General features: G+C 32.5%; 1 protein-coding gene across 1 annotated transcript; it reads left to right on the forward strand.

The window, feature by feature from the left end:
* The first annotated feature begins 7,106 nt into the window (after positions 1-7,106).
* LOC137925428 (stress-associated endoplasmic reticulum protein 2) lies at positions 7,107-10,748 on the forward strand. The gene is made up of 3 exons (XM_068768863.1): positions 7,107-7,214; positions 8,315-8,426; positions 9,927-10,748. The coding sequence occupies exons 2-3, from the start codon at positions 8,340-8,342 to the stop codon at positions 10,032-10,034; spliced, it is 195 nt and encodes a 64-aa protein (XP_068624964.1). The 5' UTR covers positions 7,107-7,214; positions 8,315-8,339; the 3' UTR covers positions 10,035-10,748.
* Positions 10,749-12,786: the final 2,038 nt, after the last annotated feature.

The following is a 12,786-nucleotide window of genomic DNA, read 5'->3' on the forward strand; positions in this document are numbered from 1 at the left end:
ATGGGATGCTCTTTGATACCTTTTGTTAGTGGTGTCGATAAGCTTTATCTTTTTTTTTTATTTTCAATTATCGAATCGAAAAGAGAATTTATGCAATTAACGTAACGAAAATATTATCAGTCATACAAATATGCATGAGTGCCGAAAGTCAACGATCAGTATGTGTTTATCGTGATGACTTACAGCTTTGAAACGTTGATCACTTTAAGCTTCATTGGCAAGTTTATAGACTTTAAAAGAAAAATGGAAACGGCTTGGGATTTTTCTATGAGATCGAACCATTAATCAGGAGATTCACAACCATAGCGCAGCAAATTGGCAAGTTCAAGTGTCATTGGACAGGCCGCATAGCGCTCATAACATATGGCCGCTGGATCCATAGTGTCGAGTAATAAAGGCCTTGGAACGACAAGCGTATACTCACAAGGTGACATCGGAACACATTGTGTTTAGGCAGCTTGCAACCGGTATTTTTGGAAACGTCTGCGGAAAGCCTATGTCCAACAGTGGTCACCTTACTGTTGAAATTATTATAATAATTTATAAGACTAATATACTGCCATATGTGAATTAAAATTATTTTAGGAAACAGTTTTAAATTTTTTATGCCGTTAAGGAAAGGCACTATTTTGAATCAACTTTTTTAATATGTTTAGAATAAAAGTATAGTTATTTCAATAGTTTAATAAGATCTACGTGTCACGCGGCCTGGATCAAACAAGAAAATAGTCTGAAACCATGAGATTCTTCATCCAATCATTTTAAGAGAATCAATATATTGTTATCATCGAAGCGCATCTCTTAAATCTCCGGTCTTGTTTAAATTGATTTTCCACGTCTCTGCTTATATCCTCGTATCCCCATTTAGTAGACAAGCTACAAAAGAATGACAAAGAACACAACACAAGGACAATTTTCACTTTTGTATATATTGTTTCTCATCTTACGTACGATCGAATGAACAAAGAAATGCCAAATAATAGACTGAAAAGGAATTAAGATTTGCGAATGATAGCAGAACAATGTTGCAAGTATTAAATGCGAAAAAAATGAAGCATGGAACATCACAATTATAACAAAAATAGTTAAATACACTATATAAATACATTATTCAATTGTACAATATCCACTATTATGCAGTTTATTTGTTTTTAGCTCTACGTAGGATAATGCTAGATTAATAGCACCAAACTGCACAGATTATCAATGAGTAAATACTCATTGATAATCTGTGCAGTTTGGTGCTGCTCAATCGATGAACATATTTTTAAACAAAAATAAGCAAGCGTCGAAAATATATCATAAAAGTCATATAATTCGAATGTAAAATTAAAGCACAATAAAAGAAACAGGAGTTCAGGCCGTCGGAAGACGTTCGTTGCAGTCTGCTTTCAAATGATCCTATAGGTAGGTAATCTATAGCGAAGGCCCATGTCCTATGTCTGGTAGTGGATGTCATACGACCTTAAGGCTCCAGAGTCCGTCTGCTCTTCACGCTGTATGGCTTGTCCAAAGCCACTTTTTCCACCCCCTGGGCTATGTGAGCTATGTATAAAAAAGGTTACTGTGTACAATATATTGGAACTTTTAACAGTAGTCCTATTGACCGCAATTTTTTTTTAATTTATTTTATTTCTGACTCTACTCTGCTTTGCAAGGTGTTGCACATTTGTGTAGATAAAGCAGTAAAAATTTTCATAACAAAACATCTCTTAAGTTTAATACAGATTTATATACTATATCAGATATAGCTTAAATGTATTCAAAATAATTAGGCATCTAAAAATTATTTTATTGAATAATAAGCTTTTTCCGTAAATTTACTTTTAATGTGCGTTTTGAATTTTGTAAATGTTAGTCCAGCAAAGTTTTACGGTATTTTTTAAAAAAATCTGATACCGTTTATTACAAACTAATTAGAGACTTTTGCCGTCGAAACTTTATATTTTCGTTGAGTGTATATATTTTGTGTACAGTTTAACAATTTTTGGATTCATTTTTTGTTAATTGTATATGTTCAAATTAAATTTTAAAAATAGAGAGAATAAAAACATAACTCATTAAGCCTATTTTATATAATATTTTTAATAAACATTAATCTTCTGATCGAATGGAACACCAATACGGTGAAACGTTGAATGTATTGGTCTTGTCGATATACGAAGACATTCTCGAGTTCACTTACTGTAAAGAAAACTAATCTAAGTGTTTTGTGCGCTTTGTGACCTAAAAACCAATAAACCTGTAATATCAACAACTATACAGCTTTCGTTAACGACTAAAACAGTTGTGAAGAATATTACTTTACTTTTGAATAATATACAGAAAAACGGACATAATTAATGTTTCAGCCCATAGACGCCCATTGCAAGGCACTGACCTCCCCCATAGATATCTATGGGGATATACCATAATCTACATGCTTGGCAGACGGATTAGCGATCGCAGTACGGTGTAATAGTACGCAGAAGAAACCGCTGTCCATCCTCTGGAAACTTGTTTGTGAACAATCGCAATCTTATATAATTAATGTACAAAAGGAATCGACCCCGCGACCACAGATCGCAAGTCTCATACGCCTACCGCTGCTCGCTATAACATATCATACGAACATACTATTATCAAATTCTCCTTTTTAACCTTAACACTAACCTTTGTCGTTTTGTTTATACATCACAGTAACTTTGAACGTCTAGCACATTGAGAATCCACAAAAAAACTTTCTTATTCCATTTGACTTTCTCAAAGTTTGCAATGTTGGCTTAGGACGGAATTATTTGCGAAGCCTGGCGCCGGATTGGGTTCGAACAGTTTTTTTTTACATTCTAATAGCAGACGGAATTTTTCAACTGTGGACGAATAATCTTGTAATTTTTCAAGAGTTAATATCTTTATGAAAACGCTGTCTACATCAAAGTAAAAACGACTCAACTCTAGCCACAACATGCTTTCAAAGTTTGTGCCGAGATCAATACCATTATCATTACAGATATAGAATGTCCATTGGTAATAAGCTTCTCTTATAAATTTCTTTTAGGACCAGGTCAAAGCGACCCGCATCCAGCGTCTCCCGTACAATACGTTAATTATTATTATTTGATATTCAACGCAGTTAATCTTTCACTGATATCGACTACATATATATTTTTTGTTTTATTTAGACGTAAAAATAAATAAATATTTTTTGTTCATTTTTACTCTTTATTGTACAGCACCACAAGGGAAAAAATGAAATTGTCAAGACACGAAGTACAATTTGCGGTCTAATTGCAAACGGCGAATTCTTGCAGATCACATCTATGATTGCGTTTCACTTTATTTGATGATGTTTGTGATATGAATGAACAGGGGTTATGCTTTTTTTATTGTGGAATCCTCAACTCATGATCTCCGAGGAGTACGTATCTGTAAAAGGCTTTAAAGTTAATATAAGTGAACTAAACCAAATATGATCAAGTAGCGTGACGACGAAAATAAACACTTCGGAAGGTATGTTCTAGTCTTTAAAATGCTTTGACCACGTTATACGGAAGAAAGATGACGCTGTGGAGAGATTTTTTTTTATCAAGGGAGTCAATGGCTAAATAATAAGAGGTCACCCTACTTTATAATGAATGCGGACTGTCCTGTTGAAACCAATTGTCAATATAAAGATTAAAAAATATTTCTGACAGTAAATCTGTCGATTTTATATTATCTGTGCTTAGAGCATGGTTATACAGATTTATTAAGACTAGGGGCCATTCGGGCAAATTATGAACTGATGGCGGGTCGGCCGCCAGAAGTATAGGTAATTAATTTTTTTTTGTTTTATTCTGGAATAGAATGCAATATCTTTCGAATGTACGAGAGTATTATTTTTGCTGTCGGCGGGCCACTAGTACTCGACCGGCGGGCCGCATGCAGCTCGCGGGCCGCGGTCTGTGCATCCAAGGCTTAGAGTGTTATTCGTGCTTGGAGTAAGCTTCTTTTAGATTCAATTCCTAAGCAACCGTTTAGAACCACGTGTTGTATTGTTATTGGTGACAGACTTATACCAGTTCCACGATGACGTTCGCACTCAGTAAACCGCTCTACCCTAGTAGAGGTATGTAGTATCGGTATTGTGTATGCGGCTTGTGGCGGCATTGTGGACTACAGGCGAGCCAAGGAGGGATCCGGATCCAACCTCGGTTCGCCCACGCTGTTCGTGGTTAGTGAGTGAGCGGCCGCCCCCTTGAAACGGATATTATAGTGTGATGTGGTGTGGTGTGTAGCGTCAAGTCCTGATATAAACGAAGCAATGTCCTGTGCGGAGTACCGCAGGTGCATTGGTTGTTGGTGCTGTATGATTAGCAGTGTAAGAAACACGTCCGACGCCGGACAACAAGCCATATGCCGGACTTTGTTTACAAAAATCAAGTCTCTAAAATGGAGCTCAGTTAAGATAAAGGTTGTCATGGAATTCCCCCGCACTAAGTGTGGAAACTATATATATACTATCTTGAAGAAAAGATGGTAAGGGGCGGAGATAAGAGCCGCACAATAATTCTCTTAATCGTGATGGCTTTACCAGGAATATGCTACCATAAAGAAGCTATTGTCTTTTCGTTCATTATTATCTTCTTCTCGAAATAGTAGTAGCTTAATGATCAAACAATTATTATTATTAATATTTACAACTCTTGGAGTACGAACAAAGATATAGCTTATAATATGACAACTCTTTTTATAATAGTATTCACAAACGGTCAAGGAAATCATCATGCCCTTGCGTCAGAATGATAAACGCGTTGCAATATAAATGTAATTCTCTTAAAAAAGTTTTACTTCTGAATCTAATAATCCCAGATAGAACTTTTGCTGAAGTTTCGTCCGCCACTTCTTCCAACTCTTTCCGTGGTAATAGTAATACTAGCCAGAAGATAGCAACCGACCAAATTGAGGTTTGACTCTATCTGGTGCCATTGAGTGACAGACAAATCCAAGGTCTAATCTCAGGAGCCTAAATGATCTATGAGCTCGGCGGCCTCTCAATTCTTACATGAGAATGCTCCATATTACTAACCACTGCAGCAACAGTACTTTTTAGAATTAAATTATTCTTGCATTCGGATGCTAGCAGTGATATAGTCCCTGCCATTGTGTTTAGATCAAAGTCGTGATTTGTAATTAGTTTTTATATATCATGGCTGTCTTACATTTTCCTCGCCATCAAGAAGTAACTAGTCCGTGTACGGATGATTTCTTACCGCTACTCGCTAAACGCGTAGTAGAAGTATATACTGGCATGAGCCGAGGCTTCTGAGGGAGATTGAGCACATCTGAGCCAGGCTTCCTTAAATCAACGGTATCTATATGCAATTGTGGCAATAGTGCCCATCCATCACAAAAACATCGTGACTGAATCGGCATTTTCCAGAATCAATCATTCGAAATATATGTAACATTAACCAGTTTATAGTTGTAGAACTAAAAAAGGTATTATAACCATAAATAATAAATAAACTGTAATATTGACTTTAAATAAATTAATTTATTGAATATTGCGCTTCAGGTCTGTATGGAGTATTAAATCACTTGCCCTCTTTCGTGATACAAGCACTTCTGCAACGGGAACTACTTTTTTATAGTAATTACATTCACATCACTTTTAAACGTTTAGGTACATTCGTCAGTCACATTATATTTATAAACTTGTCAGATGAGATAAAAGATTAATGTTTCACTTTAATATAAAACAAATATTACGTAACTTATTCACTATAAAAGTTATTCTATGCGAAGTTAGTTTTTGAGTCAATTACAGCAATTCCAGAACGAGAGTTAAAAACATAATAGATACGTATTACATTAATTTCAATAATAAATACGGAAAAAAACCTACTGTTTTTCCAATTAATCAAATACAACTGAAATAGTTTTATACGTATTCAAACAACAAAAAAAAACTATTTTAAATTGTGCTAAACTTTCTATTAATTATAAATACAATATACGTGTGATAAGCTATTTTTTATTCATAGCGCATATTAAATGTCATATTCATGTACTTGAACTAGCTGAAAATTTTAATAAAACCACCCCAGGACCATCTTCCTTGCTTCGACATTCAATTTCAAATGGATTCCTCTTTTATAGAAAGGCGGTACACATCAAAAGGCGGTTATCTCTTTCAACCAATCGGCGTCCAAGGATCCCCCTTGAAGGATACACTCCGTCTCTGATTGGTCGGCACGCCAACACTTGATAATGTCCTGGCATCCCTCGTAAAATATTCTTATCTTATTTTTACTATAAGGCTTTGTATAACTCGATCCTTTTCTGATTCGCGCAGCAATATTTAAAGATTTTCTTAGTTTTCCTGTTAATAGATTGATATAGCTTCTGTTCATATATGTCTTTGATTATGTACTAACAAACTCGATAGAGGAAGGCTTTGAATTCCATTACGTTATAAACAAATTTAAGATCTTCCTATCAATAACTTTGTTTTTGTGTATAGTATAATATATTAAATCTTATTGCTTGACAAGGCGAAATTAGCAATGAATTCCAATTTGATATCTTTTACAATTCCTTTTTACACTGGTTATATACAATTCGAACAATAGTTCACAAAAGCTATTTAAAGTAAACTTTCTCTTTTCTCTAAAACAATTTCATATTGCTTATAATTTTTCCTCCTTTTGTATAACTGTGTAGATTTACTAAAAGAATTTTACAAAATATATCTTACGATTTTCACAAAATTACAAAAATCAGCTTTAGTTGCTGAATAAATGTATCTTTCGTTTAAAATAAAATAACACACAATTATTTCAAAGTTAATTTAGCGTCCTCTTAATATATCATTATAAATAACAAAAAGGTTCAGTCTATTAAAAGTTCCTTTATGTTTGTATAGATGTCGCTACAATAGACATTTTTTATTACATAATTACTCTTTATATTTAATAAATATTTTAAATTATATAGTACTTCTTTTTAGTAGAAAGTTATAAAATGAACCTACGTTTATGTATTTGAGTATATTAAAAAAGAAATATTAATTTGATGCTGCAACACAAAATGGACGCGTGTCGCTTTGCTCATGCGCAACGGGCTCGTACGAATGACGTTACAATCTCGACGTGTTGACGTTTCAAAAATTTCGCTTCTGTGCTCACTTTTTATATACGTGTCAAGCAAAGTTTGCGCGTCTGGCCTCTGAGCCTTTAATCTTAGGAAAATCGGTGAGTATTTTATTTATTTTGATTAATTCGTGATCATATTATATATTTAAAGCTTCTCTTAATTGAGTCTTTGTGTAATCAAACTGTTTTAGTATAAAACATAATATTTACGTTACGGAAAATCTAGAACATTTGCCGATTGTAACAGCCGATTTCACAAAATTAGCGTTAATAATCAGTGTTACAGACGAAGAAGAAACTAAATTTTACAGTTTAATTCCAAATTAATTAATATTTACCTAAAACATTTTTGTATTATACTCATAGTTCTTAAATATTGTAAACAATCATCTTCACAAACCTTCGTTTTCTTTTAAATCGTATGATATTTTGACCTTTATACTCGTTTGGTTGGAATATTAAGAGCATCGGAAACTAGTCGGTGGCTGTTGTATATTGGTTTTCCACCATTCAATTTTATTTTAGTGGAATCCTGATTCGACGTGTACAGTCATCAAGTATTTAGTGAAAGTTAGCAAACAGCTGTTACAACCAAATACCATCGCTTTAATTATTATATCTTCATATAATCGTTTCCTACTTTACAAATTATAATAGTTACATTAATTATACTTATAATGTCATTTACAATTAATGTGATAATTAGGAGTAGTCGAAAAAAACTACCAGATTGCTTCTTTAATGCTTGTTTGTGATTCTAATAGTTGCATATCATTTATTTATCCCTTTTTTAAATTGTAGAATGTTTGGGTTCTAATTTGTCTTTACTATATATTTTTTTAGACAAGAAGTTAAAATTTTTTAATCTTGGTATGATGAAAGTTTTTTTACTATTTTAAAACTAATATTTGTTTCACATTGTAGGGTAATATACCCCTTTAAATCCACTATACTATATTATACTATACTAATTACTATTAAAATTTGAAGATGCTAAATGCAGGCTGCTTTCAACTAGTTCTAATGGAAATCGCTGTGGGTGGCCTGTGTCCAGCTGTGGACATATTTGTTATGTGCTTAATGATAAATTGATATTTATCCAGCTCATTTTGAATTTCATTTATTGCAAGCTTTAACATGTACAGTCTGATAATTTTGTTTAAGCAGGTGTTTAATAGTTATTATTAAAATTATTTCAGGATAAATAACTGCTGATCAAATAAAATGGCACCTAAACAGAGAATGCGTATCGCTAACGAAATTGCCAGCAAGAACATAACCATGCGTGGCAATGTACCCAAAACCACAAAGGTAATTTTTTTAAAAATAATGAGTATTTCATTATGAGATGTGCTTCCATCACATTTTGTTATGTTATTATTTTTTTGTTATATACCTTCATGCTAATTATACATGATGATTTATTATACATGTAATAGTTTTAAAGGGGCGAAAGTATTATCTAATTTGCTATTAATCAATGTATGATACACTTTATCATAAAACTGATTGTTTTTTGGCTAATTATATTTTCAACGTAATGATAATGTAGTAAAAAATGTGTTTTAATATTCAGATTACTACATTTTTGAATTAATAGTTGTTTAATGTCTGTATCTGAAGACTGTACTATCAGAAGTTGCTAGCCTGTCACATTTCACTAGAGTTTCAGAGGGATTGCTTTATACAGTGTGATTTAAAATAGTTGTTAAATTTTTAAAGCTTTTTGTAGGTAAACTGCACATACTTTCCTTTAAAGCTTTAATGCCTTTAACCAATCACTTTGTAGATTGAATATACCTAACCTACCTAAAGTAATCATATTTACTTTAGGTTGAATTTTATAACAATTTTGCAAATGCTTGAATACCTGCTTTAGTGAGAGAGACCACAAACTACTTATCAACTATAGAGGCTAGAATGTTTTTTCATGACACATTTTTTTAACTCAATGGTGATACATAGTGTTAAGTTTATTTGATTGAATTTCTTTTGAAGAAATTATGCTACTTTTATTCATTTAAATCAAAATAAACCAATCGGAGCTCATCAGTCTTCTTGGTTCAGGGTGCAACTTTTAGCATCATCGGTTTAAATTGAAAGGTGATAAGGGAGCAATATGATTCTACTTTCTTATATTTATCAATTTGGCCACTAGCATTCTTCTAATGACATAGACAAATGATTTTAAACTAATGATATGAATAAAAGAATTGTGACATAAAAGTTATTATTGATAAACTATTTGTGATTATGTAAACATTAAGGTCAGTAAAATGGCTACTGATTAGTGCGACATGTTTTTTGTTATCATAGGTAACCTTGAAAAATTAAACAGATTAATATTAATAATTATTTAGCGTTTTAAATAATCGGTAATACTTGATGTATTGAAAAGTTATAAGAAGGAAAATTTAAGATTATTAATAATTTTAGAAGGGTACTAAATTTTTGCAAGTGAAAAATTAAGTTATTTTTTATACAGTTTTAAACAAGACATACAATCATTTTAAAAAATCTAATATAAATAATCCAACAAACTGTTGTTAATTCAGTAATGGAACGCAGGTAATGCACTTTATTTTGAAAAAAAAAAAGAAAATATACTAAGTTAAAAAGGAACCAATATATAGCTACTTCCGCCAATGCAGTAGAAGTCGTGCAATAAAGTGCACCGCCCGCCATTCCGCATATCCATTAGATATAGAAAATATACTTTTGTGACAATTACAAATTAACCATTTTTAGAGTTTTAGATGTAAATTATTTTACACATTTGTGTATTTACTGATATTTATGTTGTTTTAACAGGAAAAAGACGACCAATATCCAGTTGCGCCGTGGTTATTAGCTCTCTTCATCTTCGTAGTATGTGGATCTGCGATATTCCAAATAATTCAATCCATCAGACTCGCCTAGACCCTCTGTGATGCCTTTCCGACTGATAATTTAGTGTACAACAGTGTAATGTTGAGGTACTTGTGGCATGTTAACAAGTTGTTTTCAATAATATTCATGACATTGTCTATATTTATACATTGTTATTTTACACTTTAGGACAGGAGACTTTATTTTATTGAATTTATATTTTTTTATTAACGTTATTATTGTGCTAATATCATTCCTTTAATGAAATTGCATTGTATTTTAAATTTGTGTTGCCAATTTTCGTAATATTCAATGCCACATGTTCCTTAGAAATTGTATGTCCTGTAAGGATTTCATAGGGAAGATTGTTTAGTGCCCCTTGCCCCTGCGTATATACCTCTACCTGTCCTTATTTGAACTTCCTGTAGAGTGCAGGTCATTAAACATTCATAATCTCATGTAAATGGAGTAATTGTATGTACTATATTCTTGTATATTGTAAAATAAAATTAACTTTGGTAATCAATTAGATTTGATAGGAAATTCCATTCCGTTTGCGATTTTTATTTGTGACAATTATAAGAACGCACAAACTGATGACATGACTTTGCTTGTCAAAGCTATGTTGATGTATTTATAATTAAAATTCATTATTTTACGTATTACATTGAGTTTACAATCCGCGCCATTGTAACGAAATTATTTGTCGGTACTACTTTTAATTTTAATTCTAATTTATTTGATTAAATACAGTATATTTGTCAATGTATTGTTTCATTAATTTTTTTTATGATTGTTTTAATATTAGGTAAACTAATGCATCGATTTATCAAGTAGCAACCATGAGTCGGTAGACGCGGCGTGGGTAGGCCTCCACTAGGTGAACAAGCTAAAGTCGCGGGATGACCCTGGATGATCTTTGGGAGAGACCTAGGTAGGCCATGCAATGAGTGTCTATTGGTTGTTATAATGTTGACGAAAGCATCAATGTTGAAAGAACCCACGTTTCCTCTTTATTCAGAAAGCATATTTTTGAGCTTTTTGGTCACAGCCAAGAAAATTGGTGAAAATTTCACTGGAAAAGTGGAAGCGGCCACAAGGTCGCAAGTCCGAGTCACGCTCGAAACCACAGTAAACAAAGGCCGGTACAGATGACGTAGAATAGTGCGTAACATACTTTCTAAAAACGGACACGATTCTCATTAGAGAGAGATATAAGGCAAGGAGGTTAGAATACTAAATAATTATCACTTAATAAAGCACTTAATTATGTCGGATAATCTACCAGTGTTCCTTTTATTATTATCAAGGCGTCGAAAGTAGTTTTTTACCCCCACAGCATAAATGCATTATTGTAAGATTTCCAACAAAGAGAATAAAGTTTAATATTCATAAGAAATTTTAAATATGACGTTGAGTGAGGAATGTATTAGGATGGCAACGATGTACTGCATCTACTGCTTGCGTAAGTATTAAATTGGTGAAAAAATGACAGCCAAGAAATATTACATAACAATATTTGTGTAAGGTATTGTAATTCTTGTCAATTTTTTTACACGGTCCATTGCAACAACTGGTTTTGCAAACAAAATAATTGATACTTGGTGTAAGACAGTCAACAAAAAGTAGAAATAAAAATGAGCCTGTAATGTAATCGATTTTGTCAAATAGTTATTGTGATAAAATTTAATTGTAGTTATTATTGTAGAGAATGTCTAAACTTTTTTGTAATAAATATACAATGTTTTTTTTTAAAAAACTTAAAGATATCCTATTACAGTGTGAATGGACTTTTAAGGAAATAATTTAGCTTGGAAATGAATTTCTCAAACTACTGTGTTAAGAATATTATAAAAGTGATTAAAAAAAACCCCTCCAAGTTTGTTATGAGGTCTTCTCAGATCAGAGGCGTGTTTAGAACCCATTTGGATTTTTAAGTTGAAGGATGCTTTGTACAATCTATATTTATATAATGCTGAGTACAATCTGACTAGTTCCTATCAAATTGTGTTCTGACATTCTTCCGATAACTTACACATGTGGTCAATACAAGTGATCCTAAGTGGATAATATGAATAAATAAAACAATTGAAAAGTGCATCTGTCGTTGACACATCGTCCGTGAGAACTATCGTGGATCAAGACTAGCTGCTGGTGACATTGTCTCGAACTCTTCTTCTGGTTACTCGGACGTGAAAAGTCGAGGATTTTTAAACCGGCTTATTGATTCAGTTTTGATTGGTGGAGTAGTCGTTCTACCCTCAATTCCACCCGCCATCATTCGGGAGGAATAAGCAAATTGTTAAAAACCGACCCTGTTGCGAAACGTCAATCCAGTTTGAATCAGTTTTCTATTGGTATCAAAAATTTTAAACTTTATAACTTGTACATGATTATGTATAATGTTTCAAATAATGTATCTCAGACTAAATTGACAAATGTCAACTTTACAAAACATTACAAACTTTTTGTGCGGTGTTGTATGTATGTAACAAGTTTGTTGAATTGCAACGTCTTTACTAGACTATCGGATATATTAAAAAAATGGAGATTAATCAAAATAATATTACAGTTGCTTTGTGTATGTGTTGTTGTTTTGTGGCACCTTACCAATTAAGCATTTAAAAAAAACTGCTAACCCTTTAAAATAACAGTTTTGTCTCTGAGATACAAAGCAGATAATAGATATTAATAGATTTAAGAAAGTTTGTGCTTTTTGATCACTAATGAGCATTCACCTCTTTAAAACGTTTACAGGCAATTGCCCTGTGTATATACTACACAATAAAATAACTTAAACTAA

Source organism: Battus philenor, unplaced genomic scaffold, assembly GCF_028537555.1.
Source record: "Battus philenor isolate CCGP_79_NKW_IND1 unplaced genomic scaffold, ilBatPhil1.0.hap1 SCAF_27, whole genome shotgun sequence".
Taxonomy (NCBI): Eukaryota; Metazoa; Arthropoda; class Insecta; order Lepidoptera; family Papilionidae; genus Battus; species Battus philenor.